This window comes from Talpa occidentalis, unplaced genomic scaffold (assembly GCF_014898055.3).
Source record: "Talpa occidentalis isolate TD23 unplaced genomic scaffold, MPIMG_talOcc4v2.1 talOcc4.12, whole genome shotgun sequence".
NCBI classification, from domain to species: Eukaryota; Metazoa; Chordata; class Mammalia; order Eulipotyphla; family Talpidae; genus Talpa; species Talpa occidentalis.
This window is the reverse complement of record NW_023601212.1, coordinates 7,856,624-7,884,166: the sequence shown is the minus strand read 5'-3', so window position 1 is coordinate 7,884,166 and position 27,543 is coordinate 7,856,624. Positions and strand designations below refer to the sequence as shown.

Here is a 27,543-nt window from a genome sequence, read left to right as displayed (position 1 = left end):
TTTCCAGTTGCGCATCTCCCGTGCAGGTAGGGGGCCTTCCTCCCTCCCTGACTGCCCATAATCACACAGCACTGGCTCATACCTCCTGCGCTCTACCTGCTCATCAGGGCCCAACAGTTACAAATTCTCACTTCTCTTTCACAGATGAGGAAACAGAGGCACAGGGTGGGGCAGGTGATGGCCTAAGCTCACCGGATGAGAATGGGAATAAAAATAGGGATAACGCTGCGTGCAGGTGGGAGAGCCAGCTTGGGGCTGGGCAGTTACCCGCCCCAGCCCGCCCAGAGCCCTGGGGGTCAGCCGGGCACCGGAGCCATATCCCAGCTTGCCTGCTAACGTCCTGATCCCAGGAGTGTACCTGGGTGTGTCTGGGGTGCCCTGCCCTCGCCCCACCCCTCCCATCCTTGCATTGCCCGGGCTGGTGCTGCTGCAGGCAGGAGGCAAGGGGCAGGAGGGTAGATGCCAAATGCACACAGGGCTGTATGACCCAGGTGACCTGCACGCACCGTCCCGTTCGGCTCAGGCTTACAATTGCCACTGAATTCTCACACCTCTGGAATCAACCTGGAATCTGTCTCTGCCTGACTGGTCCAAATTAGGCTTGCCTGCACGGGTGCCGTGGCCTAACCCCAGGGCTCTCGGTTCCCGCCCTCACCTCCCACAGTCTGATTTCCTGCAGCAGCCAGAGGGCGCCTGTGAGCACTGGAGTCAGGGCCCTCCCCTGCCCACAGCCCTCCGGAGCTCCCACTTCCCTTGAGTGAAATCCCCAATAGGTGCAGAGGTTCACAGGGCCCTGCACAACCTGTCCCCTGCCCTCACCTCCTCCCTCTCTCCCCCTTGCTTACTCTGCTGCAGTCACATGGACCTCCTCCAACATGCCAGGTGCAGTCCTGCCCCAGGGCCTTTGCACTAGCTGATCCTGCTGCCTGGAATGTCCTTCCCCCAGTTCCTCACACAACTGATTCCTCTTCACACCTCAGGTTTTAGCTCAAATGTCAAGTCTTTGGACAGACCTCCCGAAAAAAGATCACTTGATTCCTTTGCCTGTCTACATTTTTCCTATAAACCTTATCACAGATTGACATTTATTTCTTGTTTTTTGTCTGTCTCCTCCATCAGCTTGAGCTTCATGAGGGTTGGGTTTTGGTCCGTCTTGTTCACTGTGGTGTTTCAGGACCTAAAATAGTGTCTGGCACGTAGTAAATCTTTAATAAATACATACTGACTACAAAGCTGTCCTAGTGGCACGGAGGATGTGCGTGCTCGACACTGTCCTATACGCTTTATGTGTCTTAATGTGTTTCTCCCACAGCAAGCCCATGAGCCAGGCATATTTGGCAGGTGGGGAAACTGAGGGCCAGAGTAGGTGGCAGGGGCACCCTTAAGCCCCACTGCCTTCCTTGACCGACATTCCCTTTACCCAGGTGGGGAAACTGAGGCTCGAGGAGAGGCAGGACTGACTGTCAGAGCAGAGAGGCCCAGATGCAGCCCCTGACACCGACCCACTGCCACTGGGGAAGGACAGACTGACGACGAACAACATCAACAACCGTAATAAGAAGATGAAGCGATAGCACCGGTGAACGCAGGATCTCGAGGGTTTGTGAGGCTGCTCTGTGGGTTGGTGCCAGGGCCCTGGAGGGGAGACTGGGGGGACACTGTCCCCTTTAAGAGCCTCCCCCTCCCCAGCTGGGTACTGGCCCAGCCTCCCCTTATATAAGCAGGCCAGCTGCCCTTGCATAACCTGGTTACATAAGGAAGCAGGGAACAGGCTTGTCCGTCCGGCAGCAACCTGTCCCGGGCTGTCTGTGGGGCTGGCCCAGGGCACAGAGTGCCAAGGCTGCCCAGACTGGCCACTGGGTACAGTCTGGGTTCGAGGGCCTTCTGGGTCGGCTCCTGCCTGGGGTACAGCCCAGAATTCCAGAGACAGCATCACCTGGGCAGGAAAGAGTGAAAGTCTTCCCATCTGCAAGTGGACAGGGGTGCCCATTTCTCAGAAGGTAAAACTGAGGCTCAGAGAGGGCAAGTGAGTGGCCTGAAGCTGCAGAGGCCCAAGTGAGCGGATGGTGAAGGTGGCAGAGCTGAGGCCAGAAGCAGGATGTGTAGCCTCAGCGTGATCCTTAACCTCTCAACTCCTCTGTCAGTGGGATCTGCAAATGTCAATCGTGCCTTTCTCGGGAAGGCCTGGTACGCATTTGGTGCTCACTAAATGCATCCTTAAACTTGGCACTGGGCCTGCTCAAATGCCCTTTTAATTCTATGAACTGGTTTAATCCGAGCATAGCTCTCTTGTAAAGCAGGCTTTGCTATTGCCTTGTTCTGCATTTGAGGAAACTGAGGCATGCTGAAAGGTGAATTGTCCTGTCTACACAGCAGGTGAATGCCTCAAGGTGGCAGATGCTGTATGATTGCATAATGGGCACCAGAAGAATGCTGACTGTGTACCAAATCCTGGCCCAGGTATCATTACATCTGCCCAACAACGCCCAGGGGTGGGCAGATACAGAAGCTCCTGATAGAGATGAGGAAACTGAGTCACAGAGGGGGAAGGACTAAGTGCAAGGTCAAGCTCAAGTCTTACCGTGAATGTTCTAACTCCTCCAGAAGCAGGACTCCTCAAACCCCAGTCAAATCCTCTGACCACATGGGTTGGGGGTGTCCAGGTGTAGACCCCCCCCATACACTCCACACCTATCAGTGTTCCCATCTTTGGGAGGTATGTGGTTTGGGAATGGAGGAGCCCCATCTCCCCCCCTCCTCTCTGGGCTCTGGCCCTTTAAAGCAGCAGGCTGCCAGGGCTTGTCCTGGGGTGACCCCAAGGGACGGGCGTGGTCAGGAACAAGAGGCCCTTTCAGCTGCTGCTGCCACCTCCGGGCAGTCCACTGGCTAGCCTGGGGTGTGGGGGGAGGAGACTGGCAAGAGCAGGGAGAGACTAGGGGTGGGCAGGGTGGAGACAAGGGCCTAGGAGAGAGACAGAGAAACCCAGAGACAGAGGCAGAAAAGAGACACCTGGCCTTGGCTCTACTTCCCACTTCTCTGATGCCCCCCAGGTACCCCCAGCTTGAGGATTTGTGGCAGCCCATCCCCCAGGTGGCTGCAACCTCCAAAACTGCTCCTTGATCGAGCTGAACCGGGTGTCTGCTTACCAGTGCCAACGTCCTCTAGGCCCAGAGGGGGATCCTAGGACATTCTGAGGAGGTCGCCGACACATCCCACTGCCCCTTCTCAGGGAACTGTTGTGGACCCTCAAATCTACCAGACCTGGATTTGAAGCCTCTGAGCTGAGACCTCGGGCCGGTGGCTTTTCCTCTCTGGGTCTCAGTTTCCCCATCTGTTAGGTGCAGTTCGGACAACTCCTACCTTGGTGGGATTAAGGTAAAATGAAATGGTGCCGATAGTTTCTTATATTGACTAAGGGTTTAAATTGGTTAGCCCTCATTTCATGGCAGTTGCCCTCCCACATGCACCCCAACACCCCAAACACACACGCAGACCAGCGCCACCTTCCACCAGAGCTTACAATCACCAATTATAGTCACCAGTTATATTCAACTGAAGACCTACTAGGCGCTCTGCCAGCTGCGGACTTGGAGTGACCTTGGTGTCCCATGCTCCACAAGTCTCTAGATGCACCGTGGGTTCCCTGTCGCCATCTCCAGTAAACAACAGGCATTTGCTGGTTAGATTAAGTGAAGTCTCAACACTTACTCCTGGGTCTACCTGGTTCCAGGTTCTCACAGCCACAACACCCCACCAACTGGTCCCAACAGCTCACCAGGCCCTGGGCTACCTGCCTCAGCCAAAGGGAACCTCAAAGAAAGGAAAATCTGCTTCCTTCCCTCTCTGCGGGCTTCTTTTCTAGAACATTGTCTTGCTCAGCTACCCAGTATCAGAGGACAGAATTATTTGACTCTGACAGCTCTTGCCCTTTACGACAGCTGCCTGCCTAAGATCTGTCTCGCCCGCTGCTCCCCTCAGCAGTGTATTTCAGTAGATCTGCCTGTTCTGCTCCCTACCCGGTCTCTGGTGAATCCTCTTACCCCCTCCCCACCTCTGGCCTGCACCCCAGTTCTTCTACGAAAAAAAAAAAAAAAGGATGTCAGACCCTGCCCCAGGATGTCCTAGAGCCCGACATGGAATTCCAGGGCTTGCCCCTTCCTAAGCAAAAACCCAACATAACAAATTCTGGGCCTTGCTCCTGGACACCAGTCAGCAGCTCAGGAAACCACAGATGCTGCTCTTCAGGGTGAAATAACCTCACTTCAGAATCCTAGGCTTTTCCCTTTATACATTGGTTCTAAACCCGGGGTGCTCTGCTCCCCAAAGACACTGGGTAATATCTGAGGACTCTGTGGTTATCACAGTGGGGTGCTCCTGGTGGCAGGTGTGTGGGGCCAGGGACATGGCTTCACCACTGCAATGCCCAGGACGCCTCCCATCCTGCCCCCACCAGCCAAGAGGGACTCGGCCCTGATGTGCACGCGCCGAGGGGGAGACCTGCCGGTCTGTATCATTCTATATCCAAAAGCCCCCAAAGTGACCATCTAAATCCTCCCTTGGGGAGTTCTCTAGAACTCAGCTGCTCTAGAGCCTGACAGCAGCCAGCAACACTGTCCGAACACAGTGGCTGGAATGGAGATGTGGGTGTAAGACACTGAATTTCAAAGACTTATTAAAAAAAAGGAGTGTAAGACATCTCCGTATGTTTTTCACATTGATTATGTGTCAAATGGCAGTATTTTGGATGTCCTGGGCTAAACAGAATAGGTTGCTAAAATTAATTTCCCTTGTACATTTATACTTTTAAGTGTAGATACCAGGAAAATGTTAAAATTATCTGCGTGGCTCATGTATTTCCCCTGGACATTCTGTTCTGGAGCCCACTAGAATTCCAGAATCACCTGGATGGCCAAGACCCAGCTCAGGAAATTCTAGAACTCAGGTCTTGGGAATTCTAGTACTTGCCTTCTGGAGGGTCTAGAAGTTCCCTCGGCCCTAGCCTCACAGTCCACTCCAAGCTCAAGCTTTGAAATCCCCTCTTGCAAGTCTTTTACCCTGAGATATCAGGGTACTCTCATCACCCAACCTAGCACCACTCACGTTGGTCTGAATCACTCAGGGCGAAAGCAGGGGTCCTCACTGGATAACTCCGGCAACATTCCACCTCTTTCTGGGCCTCAGTTTCCCTTTATGGACAAAACATCCAGTGTCCCCAGATGCCCCTACCCTCATCCCTCACCAACTCTGACCATCTGTGACTTCCTGCCCACACCCAGCTGGAGGGAGAGGGGCTGGCCGGGCAGCTGCTGGGAGGGGGTGCCTGGAGATGTCCCGAGCTGCCCTCTGCCTTTCCTTGGCTCCCCAGGCACAGGGCCAGGGCAGCAACTGCAGCCCCATGGCGCGGGGTGGCCGCCACAGGCTGTCGTGCGAGCCCCGCACCCCTGCCTTGGCGTGTGAAATGTGCCGCGCAGTCACACATGCAGGGGTGTCGGCGGGTGGGAGGACCTACTCACAAAGAGCTCCCCGTTTCTGAGCACAAACCATGTGCTCAGAGCGTCTTTCTACAGATGCTATCTTCACGTCGGTGCCGGACACTCCCTGTGCTGGCTTGGCAGAGGAGGAAACAGAGGCACAGAGAGGTGCGCTAACTTGCCCAAGGCGGCCCAGCTGGCCAGCGGCAGAGCTGTGACTAGGAGCACAAGAATGATGATGGTAATCACGGCAGCCACCAAAATAACTACCACCGCGATCACTACGTTTTTTCTATTATTTATTCCTCATTACATTCGAATCCAGAAGCAGCAGCAGTTGTGCTGTGCTACTGTTGTTACTAACAACAACACCTGAGTTTTCGCGTGGGGTAAAATCCCGGGAACGTAAGTTGTACCATCTTAACCGTGGCTGAGAGCTCAGCTCAGTGGCACGAAGCACGTTCACACTGCGGTGCGGCTGTCCCCGCCCTTCCAATCCAGAACTTTCCATCTCCCCAGGCTGGAACTGCCCCCGTTAAACACTAGCCCCCGCTCCTCCCCCGGCCCTGGCACCACCACCCACGTCGTGGCTGCGGCTCCTCCGGGGCCTCTTGTGAGCGGATCACCCAGGATTTGTCCCTGTGCCTGGCTTATTCCCCTGAGCATCGTGTCCAGGCCCACGCGCGTTGTGGCTGTGTCTGATGTCCTTCGTTTTTAAGGCCACAAGTCCCTCTGAGTGCTGACTGTGCACCCGGCTCTGTTCTGGCCCTCTTCATGCGTGAACTAACATAACCCTAACACAGCCCAGGAGTGCCTGTTGGACAGGGAAGGAAACTGAGGCTCAGAGCAGTGACTTCACTGGGAGGCGGTCACACAGCGCTGAGCTACGGAATCTGTGCCCAGGCATCTGCCCATGGACGGTGCCCCTGACTCTTCCGGACACCATGGAGCTCTACTCATGGGTCCTGCTTGCTGCCTCACCTGTTAGTTCCCCGTGGCCACCCACCGTGAGCCTGGACCCTATAAATACACCCACGCAGGCATCTGGACCTCACGCTCATGCACGGACAGATGCTGGCACACCTGGCTGCCGACTGGGAGGTCCAGGCTGTCAGGAGCCCCTCCACTCGCCGCCACCCGGACACCTGGAGAAGCAACACACCTGGCTGCCAGTGGGGGCCCTTCCTGGGCCACAGTTGCCCCTGTTCCTTCTCTAGGGGGAAGGAAGAGATTCACAGGATCCCAGAGCAGTTGCCCCCGTTTGCCTCCTGGGGCTGGGGAGGGGACTCTGGGAGGTGCCGAGCATTTACCGAGTACCGCCTGATGCTCTGCAGGGACCAGCAACTCATATCCTCAATGCTCTGGACACAGTTCTCATCCCCCCTTCACAGGTGGGAAAACTAAGGCTCAGAGAGAGCCACAGCCTGGAGCAAACACGGACACAAACTGTGCTGTTGCACAAAAATCCGGGAATCCTTACATGCCCTTAAGCCCACGCTGGCACTCCCAGCACAGCACCCAGGGCTGGGATGGAGATTAATGGGGGGTCCTCTCTGGGACCCAAAGACTCCCTGTCCCCCAGTCCCCAAGCCCAGAGCAGAGAGGACTTTGTGGTAAGTTGCACCGCACAGGCTGGGCTGTGGCTGTCCTGGCCTCCTCGGTCCAAACTGAGACCCTCTCCCCTGCCATCTGGTCCAGGCTGCACTTTATGAGGCCCTGACCCCAGCACAGTTGCCGTGGGTGCTTCAGTGCGCCGCCCCCTGCGTGGTAGTGTATTCCCGACCTGCTCTCTTAATCGCTTGATACCCTCCAAGTGTGTTTTAGCTTTTTCTTGTAGGAGCTTCAAGGCCTCTGTGGGCTCTAATTCCACTCTGCCTCTTGGGAGCTGTGTGACCTCGGGCAAGCGCTTGACCCTACCTGGGCCTCCATAGTTTCCTTCTCTGAAACAAGATTGAAGGTACCAATCCCTTCTTTCAGGGTGGAGAGAATTAAACCAGTTAAGACGGAGGGTGGGTGCAGAGCCAGGCGCACAGCAGGCACTCAGTGTGTGTCCGCTGTTACTCTCCCCACCACTGTGGCTGCTACTGCTTCCCAGTTCCATCCAGGAGGACTGGGGGCCTCTCTCCCCTAGCTCACTCTCCCCAGTTTCTCTGCACCCCCCTCCCTAGGGCACCAAGCGCCGTCCTCAGGCAGCTGTGAGTTTCTCAAGCCGGCCCCTGCTCCCAGCGCCATTCCCGGAGGTTGGCACTGTGCAAGGCGGGAACTCGAGACTGGCTCACGGCAGCGTCAGCAGACGGGCACCATCTGGGCTGGCAGCTTGGGGCGGGCTGGCAGCTGCTGGAGTGGGCAGGCCTGGCAGCCCCTCCCCCGCCTGCCCTGGCACAGTGCCTGCCCGCGCCTCAGGTTTCTCAGGCTGCCAGAGGGGGTGGGGAGGCCTGGCTGGGCTCAGGGCCGGGCAGGCAGCTTCCCCTTCTGGGCTCTGGTTCCTGCAGGCTCCTTCCCAAGTGCAAGGCGGGCTCCAGCCTCTCCGTCACCCTCGCCGTGCAGCCACACGGCGGGCCCCCACCTCCAACACTCCCTGCGGCCTCCACACTCTGCTTCCCATGCTCCAGCCACTGCAGCCTCAGGGCCTTTGCACTGACTGAGCTCCCTGCCTGGCACACACTCACCTCCCTCTGCAGCTGCCTCACCTCCTTCGGGCTACATCTCAAAATTCACCTCCTCAGAGAGGCCCTTCTCATACCCGGGCCCTCTTTACACCCCTCCCCTGCTTTGTTTCCCTGTCCTTGTATTTTTATTAGTTTAACTGAATTGTCAGTATCCTCAACCTCTACTTAGTTGTGCACATTCCCCCCCAAATCCATGCATTTATCAGGAAGCCCCCAGTGTCTCAAGATGGGGTTCATATCAGCCCTTTATCAAGGGACCCAGCTGTCCCCTAGGCCATGCAGGGGCACACACTGCATCCAGCTGCTGGAATCAGGTCCCCATGGTCACAGTGGCACCAGGTGGGTGCCTGGGTGGCCAGATTCAGTCACTGGAGGTCCCCTGGGTTCTGACTTCCTAGAAGCCCTCACAGCTTGTCCCCATCTCTCTGTCCCCCCAAAATAATCCCAGGACGGAAGCCTTGGATTTTCCTTTGGGAAATGACCCCAGCCCCCCTACAGCCCCTGGGAGAGATCGGGGGGGGGGGGGGGGCGGGGACTGAGGCTGGTGTCCAAGGCGGGGCAGGGCCGAGTGGAAGAGCACAGGCGTGTGCGTGGCCTCTGAGTCTCCGTCTGTGTCTGTATGTGTTTGTCTCTCGGCCAGCTCTGAGGCCCCACCTTTGTTGCATTAACTGTCTCACTTCTGGTGTTGAAGCTGTACCTCCTTTCAGCTGTTGGGGAATGCCCCCACTGCCAGCATCCACCCTGTACCTCCCAAGAGGCCGACTGAGGCCTGCTCCCCCGACCCTCTGCCTCAGTTTCACACCGTCCCAGCAGGGCTGATTAAAGCAGACACTGCTCTCTGGCCTCGGCTGAGTCCCCCTTCAGCCCCGGGAACCCCCAAAGTCAGTTCTCTCTGTTATCAGACCAACACCAGCTGGGCTGAACTCAGCTCCAGCCCAGAACAAGCATGGAGGTGCTGGGGTAGGGTCCTGCTGTTAGGGCTCAAGAGGGGGCCCATGGCACCCTGGCTGGGGCCTTGCTGGTGGGACCCTAGAACACAGACCCAACCGAAGGTGTCGGTCACACTGGCTGGATGCTCACGTTGCCACAATTTACCTCCCTCCTGTGTAGGCACCAAGGGGGGAGAGTTAAGGACAGTGTCCATGATAGAAGTTATCTGTGCCTAATTCCTACCTCTGCCCTCTCTTGACTGTGCGACCTTGCACAGGGCAGTTACTTTCTTTGGGTCTCTGTTTCCTCATCTGCAAAATGGGTACAATCACGATCTGTCAGGCTGCAGTGAGAATGGAAAGAATTGCTAAGCCTTAGGGAAAATGCCTTGCAGATAGAAGGTGGAGCTGGGAGTTAGAGTGTTGAAGCACAAGCAGGAGTTTCCATATGGGAAAGGCATTCCAGGCAGAGGGAACAGTATGGGCAAGACCAGGAGTGAAATCAAAAACCATAATGAAAGTGACAACGCTGGCAATGGTGACCACCCAGGGAGGCCTCGTCTTGTGCCTCATGCTGGTCTTCACGACCCCAAGAGGGTTGTTTGGTAGCACTTAACACGAGCACCTAATATTCCTTTCAGGTGGCTCTTTTGGCGTTTCCCATTTTACAAATGTAGAAATGAAGCTCAGAGAGGTTAAGCAACTCCCTCTGGATAGCCCAGCAGCAGCGGCCATGCTGGGGCTAGAATCCAGACCTGGCTCTGCAGGTCTGACTCACTCCTGGGGCTGGGTCAGCTGGGGCCAGTTTGAGCAGGGATTCCTCTGGGGGTGACCGAACCAGCAGGAAGCAGGGGAGGGTTCAGACTTGACACCCCCCATTTCTGCCCTCATGTGGGGAGGCTGACCAGGCAGGTGGGCAAAGGCTTGGCAGCCCACTTGACAGTGTCTGGGGAGGCCTGGAGGCCGGGTCTGCCTGCTGCACCAAGTGGGGGAGGGGGCTGGTTGGGGGAGGGGAGGTGCCTAGAGATTGTGCTGACACGGGCAGAAAACTCGCTTCAAAATTTTATCAGCTCAGCGCAGAGGAGGTGGAGGCGGGGCCGGGATGGATGTGCTGCATGGTAATGATCGCTGCAGTCCCCAAGGCTGCCCCTGCCCCTGCACCAGACAGTCACCTTGTCCAGTGCCTGCTTCCACGCCCCCAGCATCAATTCACTCTCGTCTCCAGTGGGTTTGTGGCCAATGGGTGGGGCAGGGGAGGGCAGATGCTAAGGTCAAGGTCAAGATCAGGAAACTAACCCAGCTCTGCCTCCCACATATACCCCTCCCAGCCCTGAATCCCCATAACCTCATCCAATCCTTAGATCACTTCTAGGAGTTGACTTGACTTGTCACCCGCAGTGTACAGAGGCGGAAATTAGGGTACAGAGCAGTGATGTGTCTAAAGTCACACAGTCTGCAAAGGGCAGGGCTGCTTCTGGAACCTGGGTGGTCTAACTCGTCACCCTGTTCTCAAGGCCTTCCTTCCATAGATCCTGTGTGCTTTGGGGGGACCGACCTGGGCTGGGGCTGGGTTTTTAACCCATGTGCACCCATCTAACAAGCTCAGGCAGCCCCCGGGCATGTGTGCACCAGACCCAGCCTGGGAGGGCCTGGGAGGGCCTGGGGCGTGCGCCCGTTAGGTTCCACGGATACTTCTGATTCTGCCCTTGTGAGGACAGTCATGACTGTCACACCTGCCATGTGGCAGGCGGGCATTCAACACTCTACAGGCTGATCTTTTTGAATCCCACCGCAGAATCAATCTAGGGACTCTGATAACCTCTACTTGACAGATGAGGAAACAGGCCCAACTTGAACACACAGACAGGGAACAGAGGCAATGAATCTCACTGCCCTCCCAGTCAGGCCCTGCCCTTGGCCGCCAGGACCTGCTGATCTTAAGAGGCTGGACACGCATTCTGCCCACGCAACTGACCCCTGGGATACTCCCACACCCATTACGGTCCAGGCTCAGCTCAGCTGCACCCCCTCTTCCAGGAAGCCGCCATGATTTCCTTACCCTGCACAAAGCCCACTGGTCTCAATGTTGGGCATCTGACCCTGGAGTCAGCAAACGCCCTGCTGGAAGGACTGAAAGGGGAACACTGAGAACCAGAGAAGGGGGTCACCTAACCAAAGTCATACAGTGGTCAATTGCCCACTCATGGCACAAACCCAACCAGGCCTCTGCTGGAGGCCAGCCAGTGTTCCCAGGAGCGCCCCAGCACCCTTTCCTTGCAGGGATACATTGTCTGTCCCTCTCTGTCACTCTCTGGTACGCCCTGTTCTTGACCTGGCCACACGTTGCCCCTCAGACCTTCTGGGGCAGGGTTTCACCTCCTGAGCCCTCAAGCGTCTGTCAGCTCCCTCAGAAACCAAGGTCAGAGGCAGGGCCTGCCTCCCCTTCAGACCCACAGGCACCTGCCTGCCTGTCAGACTCTCCGAGAACCACATGTCTTGCCCGTAGACGCTGGAGTAGCAGGTGGCTGCTCCCTCTGACCTCCACATAGGGCCCCTGCCTCAGGCCTTCCTCGCTCGGCGCCCGCCCCTGCGATGCCAGGGGGCACGGCTTCCCCGTGAACCCTGGCCCACACGCGCGCCCCACTCACCTCGCTCCCGCACAAAGTAGGCCAGGTACAGGTCAAGCTCCTTGACGGCGACCCCGATGTGGTGCGGCTGCACGCAGAGCACCGGGTGGCCACACTGCGCGGCCTTCACCAGGCGCTCGCCATCCGTGCTCTCCAGCGGGATGCCCTTGAAGAGGATGACCATGACCAGGTCCAGCCGCCACACCTTGTCGGCCTGGCGCAGGCAGTCGATGCGGCGCATCTTGCCCTTCTGGTCGGGGTTGGAGAGCACGCAGCCCGGCGCCTTCTTGCCGGTGATGGCCAGCACGAAGTCCTCCCGGCACTCGGGCCGGATGTCTTTGCGCAGCTTGGCCAGAAGCCGCGACGCCCACTTCTGCTTCACCTCGGCCTTCTCGCCCAGCAGCTCGTCCTTCACCGCGCGCTCCTCGTCCTTCGACATGCGCTTCTCGTGCTTCTTGAAGTACTTGCGCTTCCGCGCCTGCAGGTTGAACCAGGTGTAGGCGAAGGCGCGCACGTGAGGCAGCAGCGCCTCGATGAATGGGTGGAACTCATCCTGCGGGAGAGGCCAGAGGTCAGAGGTGCCGATGACCTCCACCCACGACCCACCCCCGAGATGGAGGCCCTGGCGGCCCCCCCCCAGTCCCCCCACTCAGCGGGGAGCGACAGGGGGCTACGGCAGACCTGTCTACCTCCTGGGGAAAACAGGCAGAAGGTGGGGGGGGTGTACCCCGGCGGAAGTTCATGGGGACAGGTGAGAATTCACTGCCCAGATCTAGAAATTGAGGTTTGGATTATGTGGGAGGTGAAGGCTAATACAGAAGCTCATGGACCCTAATACATGGATAGGGCAAGCTGAGCGCTCCAGGGAGGGAGGCTAATGGGGGACTTGTGGTGATGGGGGAGACAGAGGCCAGAGGATGGAGATGTCACCTTCGTTCTCTGCCTACTAGAGCTGGGGCTAGCGAACTTACTCTAAGGAACCAGATAGTGAACATTTTAGTTGCGACTTCTCAATTCCGTACTGTGTGCAAAGTGAGCCGCACAGGACATGGAGAGGATGGGCGTGGTGCGGTGCCAATAAAGCTTTATTGACAAAAACAGATGGTGGGCACCGGGCCCAGGTGCTGGAGTTTGCAAACCCTCGAACTAGAGTGTGAGCTCTAACATCTACAGCAGGGTGATTGCAGGAAAAGCCAGCCCCCGAGGACGGTGCTTGGGGCTCATCTCTTGGATCCACTGGTCAGCAGTGAAAGCTGGTATCAGATCGGAGACTCTGAGGGCCAACTCTACTGGCCCTTGGCACCCATGAAACAAATGAGGACCAGGGGTCTAGAGCAGATAAAGAGGCCCGCAGGCTGAAGCTCACAGCTAAGACTAGGGCCACCTGGCGGTCAAGGGCGGATGGAAGGGTGGGAGGGGGCTCACTGCAGAAGTTGAGAAAGCTCAAGAGACCCCAGTGCTCCAGAGGCCCAGGAGCTGCAGAGGGGCCAGTACACCGGCCCTCTCCTGCCACGGACCCATTCCACAGATGGAGAAACTAAGGTCTGTGGAGGCTTCGAGACCTGGCCAGGGCTGTGACCTCAGCGTTCCTTCCCCCGCCCCCACCCCCACATCAGCCTTGATCGGGGGCTAGTGGCCCATCTTACAGATCACAAAAGGGAACCTAGTCCTGAAAGAACCTCTTTTTCAGAAGGAAAAACCTGCGTTTTCAGAAGGAAAATGGAGTGGCAGAACAGTTTCTCATTGGTCATTGGTTTCTTAGCCTCAAGGGGAGAAAATTTCAAGGAGAAAGAAAAAGAAAAGAAAGCCTTGGGTCCCATCTGCCTGCTCTTGCCTAGGCTGAGTGGGGCAGTCTCTCTTTTGGGGGGGTTAACCCCATTGTCTGCCCAGCTCTGGAAAGGCTGTATTGTATTGAGGTTGTTATTATTATTGACAGGTTTTTTTGTTTGTTTTTCTTTTTAAAAGATTTATTTATACAAGAACCGGGGTACAGGCCAGAGGTATGGGGGAGGGGGAGTGAGGCGATTCACCAGAGACAGAGCGGGGAGCAGAACAGGCAGATTGACTGAAATACCCTGCTGAGGGAGCAGCGGGAGAGACGGAGAGGTCTGCCCCCCATGTGGGAATCTCCCCGGCTGGCCGGGATGGAACCCGCACTGCAGAGGCTGCGGACAGCTTCACAGCGCTGTGCTCCACTGCCTGCGCCACCAGACACTGTTACAATCACTTTATCTCTCAGGTGCAGGACTAGACCCCAAGCTCTGTGCACCACCCTCTTGGCTCAGAGAGGGGTGGAGACCTGGCCAGAGTCTCCCAGGGTCTCAGGCTGTATGATGACAGGCCCCCAGGGTCCCAACCCCTCCCAAGGCCAATGCCCCTTTCTCCGAAAAGCCTGGGCTCCAGAGGGCTGGGATCTTGGGGAGAGCGCTAACAGCTGCTCTTGGTCATGCATTTGCTTTCCAGATGGAGGCAGCTGGGGGCAGTCCCACCTCTCGGCCTGGACACTCACAGAACCCCCTGCCTGGTGCGCCCCTCCTGACCTGGGCTCTGTCTCCCCTTGGGCATGAGGTGCTGGGGGCAGAGGGACAACATCAGATTTCACCTATTACGGAGGCTCTGAAAATAGCCTTCAACCCTGGGGGGTGGGGCAGGATGGGCTCAGCTTGTGCCAATCTTATCTCTCCACTCCAGCGCCCCCCCAGCATGAGTCACCGTAACAGCTGTGGTGGGGACTGGACCTCAGGGCCCTTTTCTACTGCACATCTCCCTGCCCCAGCTGACCTGCTGAGCGGAGGGAGGAAGGAGCCTTATGCCAGCCCCTGTTCAACCTCACAGCTGCTTTGCCTGCGTCTGTGCCACTTGACACGCTAGACCAGAGATGGTGAGAGACTGGCAGGTCACCCGCAGTCAGCAGAGCAGGGACAAGAGCCCGGGTCAGAGAAGCCGGGGGTGGGAAATCAATAGACACACCGGTCGCTGCCCCCACCCCAGCCGACGCCAAGCGGGCAGGAGGCCAGGGAAATGGTGTCTGCAGTGGCTGCGACCCAAGGTGCCGACTGGGGCCGCCCTAAGCGGGAGCTGGCTCCAAAGGGGCAGCTGAAGCGTTGGCCAGCAGGGGTGTGGGACCTTCCTGAGCCGCCTTCTCTCCTGGAAACCCTTTCTCCTGAGTCCCTACCCACCCCCAAATTCCTTGTCTCGTCCAGGTTCCTGCTTTCCACACCCCCGCTCCCCCTGCCCCGTCCTCCCTGGGAAAGTCATCAGGGATGTCGACAGGGGCAGAAGCCCACGTCACCCATGACCCCAGCCGAGCCTGGAGGAAGAAAGACAAACAGTTCATAACTGGGTCATGGACCCACTTCCCCACCCTCCCTTGTCCTCCCTGGGAGGTCAGCCCAGGTTCTTGGGAGATAGACTGGTCACTCCCGGTGTCCCCCACACAGGCGACAACCAAGACCTCTCACCACAAGCACCTCCCAGTGCCCTCACGGGCTGACCCGGCAAAGGGACAACGGAGGTGAGTTAATGCTAAGAATCCTCCCAAACTCCTGCACAGCCCTCACAGCCTTGTCTCTAGTGCGCCTTCCTTCAGGTGGTCTTTCCTGTCCTCCTCAGGGTTTCTCAAGACCTAGCCTGGATCACACGCTGGGAATCTTGGCCCCCAGCTCTACTTCCCCTCCTCCCCCAACCCTGAGCTGAGACACTCGTTACCAGGCAGGCCCTGAGACGAAATGGGTGACACTGGCCTCCATTTTGACCTCCTGTATGAGCCAAATCACTGCTGCAATGTGGGCCTCGATTTTCTTATTCCCTACAACAGGCAGAAGGGACCTCGCAGCCTGATAGGATTTGGGGAGGGTGGGGGACTTGCCCATTGCTCTGGTAAAGAGAGGTGCAACATGGTGGGTGGGGGAAGCAAGGCCAGGTCTTTCCCAGAAACCCCATTTGGTCTACTGGGACTTCCTGGCCAAAGAGGGAGCAGGCTGGGAGGAAACATCCAGCTCCAAGCCCTCGCTGGGCCCCACTACTGCATAACTGTGCACTAGGCTTGCACCTCCCTGGGCCCCTGCGGCCCTCCCACGCTGACAATCTATGGCAGCAAACCAGGACACGGACCTTCAATGCCTAACCAGACATTTTCTGGGAAGATTCTCTTCCCTTCATTTACTCAGTGATTCGACAAACATTATTGAGACTCTATCTCATCTACCTCTACTTTCTTCAAACTCCTACGTATCCTTCAGAACCCTGGTTCCAATGTCCCCTCCAGGTTAAATGACTTGCCTGTAGTTATGGCTGGCAGATGGCAGAGCTCATATTTGAACCAGGTTCATATGACCTCAGAGTTAGGGTTTCAGACCTTGAGTAACTACTTCTCCCCAAGCTCTCGGCAGCTTTGGGCAGGGATGATGTTAAGCTGATAGATAGGTAATAGAATGTCAGGTTGAACAAAGTGCTATCGACAATTTAAAGGAGCATAACTAGGGAATCCTACAGTTTTTGTTTTTTTTTTTTAAATCATGGGTGGGCAGGGAGGGTGAGTTGTAGAAATGGACACTTTAAAGACCCAAAAGATGACAGTTCAGGGTAGGAACTTCTAGGTGGGTAAATGGCCCTTGGAAAGGTCCTGGGGCCGGAGATGCTTACTGTATTAGAAGAACAAAGAGGAGGCTAACACTGAGTGAACAAGAAGAGGGAAAGTAGAAGGGGTGAGGGCAGAGATGGTAACAGGTTCTGGTTGTGCAGGGCCTTGTGTGGGACAAGGAGGAATTTGGGTAAACTGAGTCCAGAGGTTGGAAACTCCCAGCCAAAGTGAGCAAAGTTTGTGCCCTGAAGCTCCTGACTTTCCTCTCTATGTCCCGTTGTCTCCAGAGGATGAGGGGGTCTGAGCCACAGGACCATGGAGGGTATGGGAGACAGACAGCAATTTGGGGCAAGCTTGCAGAGGCTGAGCATGGAGTGAGCCAGCAACTCTAAGAAATGGGATCTATTGTTGCGCCCACTGTCTGGAGGGAGAAATGGAGCACTGAAGCCACTGGCCCAGTCAGGAGCCAGGAAGGAGCCAGTGGAGCGGGGGCTTAAACCCTCTGACCATGAACCCCCCGATTCCTCAGCCCTGTTGCCGGGCCCCTTGCACACACGGTGTGGCCCTGTGGTTAGGACTCCCAAGCGAAGCCTGTTCTGCACCCTGCCTTCTCTCTTAGATCCCACACGTTCCCTTCCTCCTGCGCCGTCACATGCCTCTTCTTCCGCCCCTTCCCCCCCTTTTCTCCTAGGGGAGGCTTGCTCTAGCCAACAAGGCAGCCCAGACCTGGGTCCTGCCCTGTCACCTCCTTTCCTGCCCATCGCCTAAGGGCACAGATTTGATCTGTTTTATTCATTGCTGGATTGCTGGACAAGTTAAGGAGCAAGCTCAAGCCTAAGTCGCCTGCATGCACCTCAACTGACAATGGATCCAGGTACTCACTTGGGTCTGGCAAAGCTCAGTGAGACCCTGGACAGGGCTGGGCAGGAGGGAAAAGCCAATAGAAAAGCCCTTGGAGTTCAGGGTCTGGGTGGTGCAGGATCATTGCACCTCAGTATTATCTACCTCCTCAGTACTTATCCCAAACTCCTATGCATCCTTCAAAGCCCAGGGTCTGGCTCATGCTGAGCAAATAGTGATACAATGGAAGGAGGATAAAGGAGGAAAATGCCTATGGGATGTTTAACCCAATTATTAGTTTAGCAACAACCATAATCACAGTAGCACTTATTTGGCACCTACTGTATACCAGGCACTGTGCTAAGGACAAAGCATCTCAGGAAGGCACGCTTATATTTTCCATTTTTTGTGGGAGAGATTGAAGCTCAGAGTGGCTCAAGTTCCTTCTTTCAATCTGTATTCATTCATTCATTCATTCAATCATTCATTCATTCTTACAACAAATATTGTTTCAGCACCTATTATATGCCACCCGTGGGCCGAGCACATCAGAAACATCCTGCCTCCCTGAAATCTTCAGGCAGCTGAGGACTTGAGGATCACCAATGATTTCATTTCATGGGAGCAGGGGGACACAGAAAGGCTGGGTGACTTGACCAGAGCCACACACATGGGAAGGAATAAAACTCACTCCCGAGTCCCCTGAACATATCTGAGGCCACCCTGGGTCTCTTCCTCTGCCCGTTAGGGCACACCTGGGGCAGGCAGGCTGTAGCCTCGCAGGTGTGGGGTCAGTGCGGTGAGTGTGCACGCCTGTGCACGTGTGCGTGGGTGGCTCAGGCCTGCAGCTCCTGCACCGCGCCCCCAATCAGCATGCACCAGGTGAGGGGTGATAACGCGTGTGCACACGTGGGAACTGAGCGGGCAGGAGGCCCAGGACATGGCAGCAGTGCCCACGTAGCGGGTGTGAGACTGGGAGGGATGGCAACTCGGGCAGAGAGAAAGACAGGAGAGAAAGGAGAGAGAGGTGGAAAGAGGCCAGATGAAGAGAGGAGAGACAAGGGGGGAGAGAGAGAAGCAGAGAGACAGAGATGAGAGACAGAAAGAGAGGAGGGGGGAGAGAGACAGAAAGAAGAGTAGAGTAGAGAGAGGGAAGGGGGAGGCAGCGAGGAGAGAGAGAGAGGGAGAGAGAGAAAGAGAGAGAGAGGGAGAGAGAGGGAGAGAGAGGGAGAGAGAGAGGGAGAGAGAGAGGGAGAGAGAGGGAGAGAGGGAGAACGCTGACTCGGCCAGAATCCCAGCTCGGTGATTTACAAGGCGCCTGGTCCTGGCGCGCAGAGGCACCTCCGCTGCAGAGAAGGGAGGGGGAGAGGCAGAGAGAGGGAAAGAGAGGGAGAGGTGGAGAGGTTGTGCCTGTCACAGAGGTGGATCTGGGGCCCTCAGACCATGACTGGGAAGGCACATGGGGAGCGCCCGCCAGCCCACGCCCGGCCAAACCGTCGGGTAGGAAGTGACCCCAACAGCCAGCCCTAAAGCCCCGCGTGTGGGTCTCGTCCCTCTCCCTGCCCTCAGGGGACCCCCAGAGTCTCCCCCCTCCCAACTGCCGAGCCCACACCAGGCCAAGATCTGGCTACCGTCTGCATCCCCCCAAATCTGGCCTGTAGGAGGCGCTTAATGAAGATCTATTAAGTCAAACACAAGTTGGGGCCCTCTCCCAGGCTATCTCCCCACAGGAGAACTGGCAGGAAAAAGAGGGGAGCCCGGAGACATAATGGGGTGCAGGAATGAAGGAAAGAATGCATGGGGGAGGGGGGCCTGGCAGCTGGCGTGGCCATGGGCCTCAGCCCAGGCCCAGCCCTCGGCCCTGGCCCTAGGGAATCCTGGACACTGCAGCCAAGAGGGATTTGGCCCCAAACCCGGAATAACTAACGTGGCGGTGGCGGGCGGGGAGGAAGGCAGGGGGGGAGGCCCGGAGTGGGGCAAGCCTGGGGAGGCCGGCTTCCCGCCGGCAGGATTTATGGAAGTAACGGCTGCTCCACACAGTTCCTCTTAAGAGTAAAAGTGAAAAAGCACTTGAGTCACCATTGAAACAGGGACGAGTTCCCAGAATCCTCCAGGGCTACCCCCCTCGGTGGGCAGGGCAGGAGGGGGCACAGGGCGGGCTGGCACCAGAGTCACCACCCCCCCACACACCCGGTCTCAGCTCCAAGAAGGATCCGGGTCGGATCAGCTAAAAGTGAGCTATTTTAGGATGGGCTCAGGTTGTAAAATTAGTTGGGTAAAGCCAGGAGAGGGGGGCAGGGAGAGACAATCGGGGTAAGAAGAGACACACAGAGACAAAGAGAGGAGGGAGAGACGATGAGACACAGGAAAGAGGTGCAGAGACAGAGGGAGGACACCTGGGAAGGGAGAGATGGAGTGACAGGAAAGGGAAAGCAGAGCGAGACGGGGAGACAGATGGAGACAGACGCAGAGGAAGCCAGAGAGGTAGGGGGAGTCAGAAATGGGTGGGGGCGAGGAGGAATCATCCGAGAGTGGAGGTCCTTCCTAAGAAGTCAGAGGCCTTCTGAGCCCCCCAGCTCGCGGCCCCACGCCAGACTGGGCCTGCAGGGGCTGCAGGGAGGCTCCTGAATCTGCAGGGGAGCCTGAAAGAGGAACCCCCAGGCTCGCCGTGTGGATAAACAGCACAGGGTGCCCCCATGTTGAGGCCACTCCAAACCTACAGCAGCCTCGGAGCTCTTTGGTCCTCTCTCTGCCCATCTCTGCCACCCTGTCTTTGCACACAGCAGCCGCAGAGAGTGCCAGCCCAAGTCTTCCATTTCCACGGACAGCCTGCCCAGCGGATCCTGGCCCTGCCTGGCTGAGCCGGGCACACAAGTTGTCGTAGATGCCAGAGCTCGGTTCTCACTGACACCCCCTCTGGGCAACGTGGATGGAGGCCTGTTTCCCCGAGGAGTCCTGACGGGGGAATTCCAGGGCGCAGTGACAAAAGGCGTCCTTCCAACCTCATCGCCTGGAATAGCCTCCCTTCTCAGCCCCCTGCGTGCTCAGCGAATGAGCCAGAGCGCGAGCAAGCGCGGGAAGGGCTGGGGGGGGGGGACCTCGGAGGCACATAGGTCATCCTCTAAGTCCAGCGACTGGGACGCCCAAGGTCACAGGGTAACCCCAACTGGAACCCTAATTGCTCTTGGGTGCTTCAGGGGGCTGCATGGCAGAGGAGGGCCAGTAATGGAATCTCAGGGACACCCCATAAAGTTACTCAGAGGGGGAAACAGAGGCCTGGCGAGGAGCAGGGACCTGCCCAAGGTCACTGTTTACCCTGGCGACCCTGGACAGGACAAGCCTGAGCCCCCCTGAGCATCCACCCCACGCTCCTGTGGGGCACCTGGGGGGGACCAACAAGAAAACCCTAACGTGAGTAAAGGCACCTACTCACAACGGAGGGGCTGGAGGGATTAGCAGCCCCGAGGCCCAGCCGGGCATCCATAATTGAGTGGACACACGGTGTTCTGCAGGGCGCCCGGGCTCCCCCCACTGCCCTGCTTTGGGACCACACTGCCAGCCTCCGGCTCCGCCTGGCCCCTCACTTGTCACCTCAGGAGGCGCGGAGATGGGAACCCCGCGGACCCGGAGACTCTCAAGCCTCGCCGGGAAGCAGAAGCGGCAGCCCCGGCCCGAGGGCGCGGGCGCGGGAAGGAGCCCCCGGGCGCGGCCTGGGCGCGGGCCGCCCTCTCCCCACACGCCCCCTCGGCCCCTGCACGGGGCGCAGCCGGAGCCGCCCGGGAGCGCGGCCAGGGGCGAGCGGCCCTGGGGGGGGCCGGGGCAGGTGCCGGGGCCGGGGAGCCGCAGAGCCCCCGCCAGGCCCCGCCAGGCTCCTCCCGGGGGCGGCTGCGGCTCAATAATCCGGAATCAAGCGGGGAAACGTCGGCGCAGCGCGGAGGGGCGGGGGAGGGAGACGCACCGGCCCGGCGAGCACCCCCTGCCCCCACTCCGGCGCCTCCAGCTTGGAGCGCTCCCTCCCCCGCCACGCACACGTGGGCCAAGAGTGGGGGAGAGGCGGCCCGGGCTGGGGCGGCGGGGCGCACCCCTGGCGCGAGGGCCGGCCCGCAGCCCCCCGGCGGGGTCCTCATCCCGAGGGGGCCGGGAGCCCGGGGTCCGCCCAGGGCCCCTCGAGCCCACTTACGGCCGGACCCGGGTCCGAGCCGGGGATTTCCCAGCGCCCTGCCCCGGCCTTTCGGGAAGGGGCCCCCAGATATTCCCGGGCGCGGGAGGGAGCGTCCGGCGCGGGGCGGGGGGCGCCCGCGGTCTGGGCCCCGAGCCCCGCGGGGGGCGCGGAGCGGGCGGGGGGCGCGGGGGGCGGGAGTCCGGCCGCGGGTCGGGGTGGGGGTCCGAGACCCGCGGGGCGGGGGCGGCATCCCGGCCGGGGAGGCGGGAAGGAGCCGCGCGCCCTCTGCGTCCAGACTCCTCTGGTTCCAAACTTTGGGGTGCCGAGCGGCGGGGCTGGGGTGCGGGCACGCGGGCGGGGGCCGGGCGGGGGACATACCTGGGTCAGGCAGAGCGGGGACGAATACATCCCGGGCGCGGCGGGAGGCGCAGGGCGGCCGGAGCGGGCGCGCTCAACTTACTGAGTCATTTTTCCAAACCGCCCCCCCCGCCCCCCCGCCCCGCGGCCGCGGCCGGCGCGCGCCCCGCCGCCTCCTCGCGCGCTCTCCCTCGCGCTCCCCCTCTCCCTCCCTGCCCCCCCTCCGGCTCCCCCATCTATCTCCCTCTCTCCTCCTCCATCTCTGTCTCTCCCGTGTCTCTGTCTCTCCTCCCTCTGGCAAGCTCCCCTCGACGTCTCCCCTCCCACTGCTCAGGATCCAACTTTCAAAGAAACGAGGGAAAAAAGAGCGCGAGCGGAGAGGGAGAGCCGCCCCCCCAGCCCCGCGCCCGCGAACCCCCATCGCTGCTATTATTACAAATTTCCAGGCGCCTTGGCCCCAGGCACCCGACACCCCCAAACCGAAACTGAGGCCCGCGGGAACGCCCACCCGACCAAGCGGGGAGGGGGCCCTGGCTGACGCTGGACATTTAGGGCCCAGAGGTGGATTTTTGAGACCCCCCCACCCCAGCCCGCCCCAGCTGGCCGGGAAGCTGGAGGCAGGAGCCAGGGGGTGGGGGAGGGAGAGACGGAGAAGTGACGTGCGCAGAGGCCGGCGGCCTCGCTCCCCTTAAAGATGTACGACCTGGGTTGGGGGGTGGGGTAGGGGGGTGGGGGGTACACCGCACCCTGTGGGCTGGCTCCTCCCAGGGCCACACAGGGGGTGCAAGGCTGGAGTAGAGGCCCTTGGCTCCCACTGCTGCTCCTGGGTCCGAGCCCCGGCTCACCCAGGAGCCGCCCGAAGCTGCTCTCTCCTCCTCTGCCGGCGACCAAGGGGAAATGAGCCAGGTGCTCTGGCCACCCCCAAAGGTCTCTCAGCACCCCAGAAAGAAGGTATCCGGGCAGAACCTAGTTTGGCCAGATAAATCCTTGCAGCCTCTTCCAGGGAGCCCAGTAATTCCCACTGGCCCCAGCAGAGCACCCCATTTTATGGATCCAGAAACTGAGGCACAGTGAGTGGTTTGGAGCCAGGCCATCTGGCCCCAGAGTCCACATTCTTAAAGCTCCCTCCTTCTCTCTAGAACAACACACAGAACTGGCCTCCACGCTGAGGCCCCAGGGTACCGATGATTGATTTTTGGTCTCAACCCTCCCCAGTTACATTCCCTGGATCCACCCAGTCTGGCCAGGAGGCTACTGGAATTCCCTCGACCACTTCACAGACCAGGGTGACAGGAACCCTCCGTGCGTGCCCCTGTGAAGTGGTCCACCATAGGCCACCAATGGGGTTCAGCTGCGTAAGGATAATGACACACAACAAAGCCTTGACCTTCTGTCCAAAGAACCCAAAGACATTTTTAGAAAGCTCAGTCATTTTGACTCATGTCTCCAAGCATCCTGAGGACAAACAATAACTTCTCATCATTTGGGGGCACCTGCCCCATCTCCAGGGCCATGGAAAATGCCAGCAACCCTGTGAGGAAACTGAGGGCCAGAGAATGGAAGCCACTCACCCAGGGCTGAACTGGGAGGGAGCAGGATTCTAAGGAGCACAGATTCCAGGGGGACCCCCCTGGCTGCCGGCTATGGGTGATGGCTGGTATTCAGACAGTGCTTATTAGCACATCGAGAACCTCCACAAATGATTTTTAACACTTCCCCTCCCCACACCTGTGAGGGGCATTTAACACGCCAGGGTGAATGGGGAAGTGGGGTATCTAAGAATCTGAATGCCAACATAACACAGCAATTTTTATTATTAAAAATGCCTCAGACATACATAGGGCAGAAGCTCCCAATTCCCAGACATTAAAAAGTTAAAGCTGACATCTGACGGCCCTTAAGCACAGACCCCCAGATTTCCCCCACCCCACCCCACTTTAGGTTCCTTTGGAAGGTAAGGTTTGGGGCACACAGACTGCCTCTCTGGGGACCCATCTGTGGGGGTGGGGCAGTTTGGCAATACAGGCAAAGGCACTGGCTGGAATACTATACAGCTGCATAAAAGCTCCCATCCGGAGACGTCTCCAAGAGGCATGCAGGGGAAGCTAGCTGTAAATCAGGGTCTCCCTCCTTGGCATTGGGGGTGGTTTTTTGGCAGGGGGGGAGTAGGGGATTTGTCCTGGGTGCCAGAGGTCACTGGGCACGGCATCCACGCACTCCTTTCCAGGAGCACCACAGTGTGACAACCACAAATGTCTCCATTGCCCAGTGTCCCCCGAGGCAGAACCACCTGGGGTTGAGAACCCACTGCAGGCTCAGCTCACAGACTGGAGGTCTCATTTGGGTATTTTTAAAAGAATACTGCATGTATCCCTTACACACACATATATGTTCATGTATCCTTTGTAAGAAGTATATGTTGCAATGACTTGTTTTATAAGAAAGTATCTATTGCATGTGAACTGCTTTATAAGTATGCGTGTCTGTTACTTATCAATTGCTGAGTCCAATTTTTGGTCTCAACCCTAGATGAAAATAGGGTCTTCTCTGGAGTGGGGTCCCCCCTGGTTGGGAGCGATCAGAAGTTTCCCCTCTACTCTGATACTCTGTATCCTCTTTAGAGATTCAAGAATGGTTTAGGTAAAAAGTGAACTTTAAAAAGTAAGTGGAATTCACAGAGAAAGGAAGGATTCAGGCAGAGGCCATGGAGCCCAGGAGGGGACCCCACAGCTTCCACACCCAGGGAATGGGCACAACACTGGGCCAGGAATTGTGAGGACTGAGTGAAAGCATGGTTGTCACAGAACCGCCCTTCCTGGTCCTTGGGGGGGCTGGTACGGTGTTCCCATTTTACAGATGATCAACCGAGGCTTCAGAAAGGGCTGTGAAGGGCTCCACCACAAGGAGCAAACATGGGACATGACACTACAGGGCTGGTCATGCGTGCACACACACACACAAACACATACCACAGTGGCATGGGCTCCACATGGAGACACACACTTACATGTCACTCAGAATCATGCTGACATGCACGGCACACACAGAGCCACACAGACCCATGCAAGTGTGCATATACCTCCAAATACAAAACACACGCTCATGCACAATTACACACACACACAACCTATGCTTACAGCATTTATACATGCCCACAGCAGAAACCCTCCCAGAACTCACACACACATATACACTGCACACCAAATCCCTATTTGTCCCCCATGGCCATCCCGTCCACTCCCCAGAAAGCTGAGCTCTTTGCTCTCCAGGCCCTCAATCGACACAGGATGGGGTCCCCCCCCCCACAAGTGCAGGTGCCAGTCTGTGTGAGCATGTGTGCATTTGTGTCTGGGTCTATGCGTGCACCTGTGTTATGTGGAGTTATGCACACCTGCTGCTGTTACCGGGGCCACCATAAGGGTGTGTCATGGGTGTGTGCAGTGAATGTGTCCCACTGTGCACCAGGTGACAAGTGGGACAGAGGCCAGCGTTGGAGAGGGCAGACCAGGTGTGTCTGCCTGCCCAGGAGGAGCTGGGAGGATGCTGTGGCTCCCGCCTCGCTAAGGGGAGGGGAGGGCAGAGGGGCACTGAGTGTGGGGAGCTTCCCAAGTAAGGGACCCTGAGTGCCTGTGTATGTGGCCATGTGGGACACCTCTTTTTCCTCTCCTCAAGCAACCACCCCCAAATGGAATGCAGGTTTAAAGTTAAAAAACAGAGACTCTGGCTTGGCCTTGGGGCTTTTATATTTAGAAAATTATATAAAGCGCCCAGAGGTGGGGGTGGGGTGCAGTGGGGATTCCCCTTGAGGGGAGAAAACAACACTGTGGGCTGCCTTCTGGCCAGGTCGGGGGCAAGTGCAGCAGGCAGGGCTGCAGGGGGTGCTGCTCGCAGAATGGGGGGGGGTGAGGATGTCTATTTGGCCACCCTCATGGGCCCGACTCAGGCCCTCCCTTCCCTCGCTTCTGTAACCACCCATCCTTCGGGACCTCCTCCGCTGCGGGGGGGCAGGGGGGGCCCGCCACCGCCCCGCCCCACTTCGAGGCAGGTCCTGGCGCACGCGCAGCCCCTGGCGGGAGACGTCGCCGCCACCTAGTGAACGCGTCCCGGCTCCCCCTCGTGCCCGAAGCACCTTGGGCCGCGCGGATGGGGAACCCCAAGGCTGAGGGAAGTGGAGGGGAAACGGGGGGGGCGGGGAGGGGCGGTGAGACAGAGCTTTGGCAAGGTGGAGGAAGTACCAGCCCCCACCCGGCGGCCCCGTTTCTGGAAAATAGGAACTGGGGTGGAGGGGAGGGGAGAGAGGGTAGCTCACCCCAGGAATAGTCAGCCAGCGACAATCTCGCGCGCACAGCGACACCCAACTGTCCCCTGGGACACGGGCGCACGCCACAGCGCCCCGCCTGCCCGCAAGCCCCCCGCCACCCCGCACCTCAGCGGGGACCCCCCCGGCCGCCGGGGACAGCCGCACGGCGCCGCCCCGCAGGCACGCACGGGGCGGCCGCCGGCCCCTCGGCCGCACAAAGCTCGCACACGCGCGACAACACACACGGCCACGTGGGCGCGCGGCCCCGCGCGGGGATTGGGGACCGCGCCGGCACCCGGCGCCCGCGGCCAGGGGCGCGAGTCCCGCGGGCACCCGCTCCGGAGCACGGGGCCCCCGAGTGCAGCCCTGGGTCGCGGAGGCCCCCGACGCTCGCGCCCCGGACGCCGAGACCCTCAGCGGCAGCCGCGGGCGCTCGCGAGCCGGGGTGACCGCGCGGCCAGGTGACCCGTCCCGGCCGGGACCCGGCGCGCGCGGCGGCGGGGCCGGGGTCGGCCGGGGGCGGGGCCCGGGCGGCGCGGAGGCCGGCTGGGTGGCTGCCCATGCGCGGCGCCCGGCGCGGCCGCCCGCCAGTCTCCAAGTTCAAGGCGCCCGGCGGCCGCCGCTGCGCGCTCTCCGCCCCTCTCCGCAGCGGCCATTTTCCGCTAGCTGGCGCGCCACGCTCGCTCCGGCCGGGGCACCCCGCGGGGTCCGCCGCGACCCTCGCCCCCCACGGCCGCGCCGGCCGCCCCCGCCCGGGCTCCAGCTCCCCAGCAGGCTGCGCGATCGGGGGTCTTGCGCCCCGAGCCGCGCCCTCCCGCCTCCAGCCTCCCGCGCAGCCTGGGAAGGGGCGGGGGCCGGGCCTGGGAGGGGGGACACTTTCCTGAGAGCCCCGCCCTCCCCACTAACTCCGCGGCACCCGCGAGGGGCCCCCCACTTGGGGTCCCCAGCTGCGCCCCGCGCGCCAGCTCCGCCCCCAGCCGTGAGGGGGGAATTAGCGGGCGGGGGTCCCGCGGCAGCGGGCGGGGTTGTGGGGGCCCCACATCCAGCCCCTCCTTCGGGAGGCCCCAGTCCCCTGTCCCCCCAGACCTTGCAACTTTCGCCCTGAGCCCACGGACCACCCCAAAAACTCCCCGGGCAAAAACGAAAGTGGGGGCGGCGACGTACCATGGCGCTGCTGAGAGGAGGCGAGGCCGGCGCCGGAGCGAGCGCTCTCGGTCCCCGGCGAGGGGGGGCCGGAGGCGGCGGGAGGAGGCCGCGAGGGAGGGCGCGCGGGGGAGGGAGAGCGCGCGAGGGAGGGGGCGCGCCGCGCCCGCCCCCCCGGCCCGCAGGACCCTCCCCTCGGCCCGCCTTTCCCCCAGTCCCGCGCGCCGCCCGCGCCTCAGGCCGCTCCGCGCCGGGACTCGGGATGTGGCGGATCCGGCTCCGGCTCCATCCCTGGCCCGGCCTGCGCTAGGCGAGGCCCGACGAGCGGCCGCGGCGGCGACGGGTCGTGGGGCCCGGGTCGGGCTCGCTGCGGAGGGAGCGGATCCACCTTCGCCGCGGCGCGCGCGCGCGCGCACACACACACACACACACACACACACACTCACACACACTCAGGCGGCTG

The 27,543-nt window shown here is 59.4% G+C and overlaps 1 protein-coding gene across 4 annotated transcripts in view; it reads right to left on the bottom strand.

The window, feature by feature from the left end:
- The window catches only part of NFIC (nuclear factor I C), a 73,050-nt gene extending 45,883 nt beyond the window's left edge, over positions 1-27,167 (bottom strand). For 2 of the 4 annotated variants that reach the window (XM_037505044.2, XM_054693050.1), the window contains exons 1-2: positions 21,659-21,757; positions 11,718-12,249 (exon numbers count right to left, since the gene is read on the bottom strand). In XM_037505044.2, the coding sequence (XP_037360941.1) occupies positions 11,718-12,249; positions 21,659-21,688 (562 nt within the window). In that variant the 5' untranslated portion in view covers positions 21,689-21,757. Of the gene's footprint in view, positions 1-11,717; positions 12,250-21,658; positions 21,759-27,101 lie in introns of those variants that run through there. The other 2 variants (XM_037505043.1, XM_037505045.2) reach the window with 2 other exon arrangements.
- Positions 27,168-27,543: the final 376 nt, after the last annotated feature.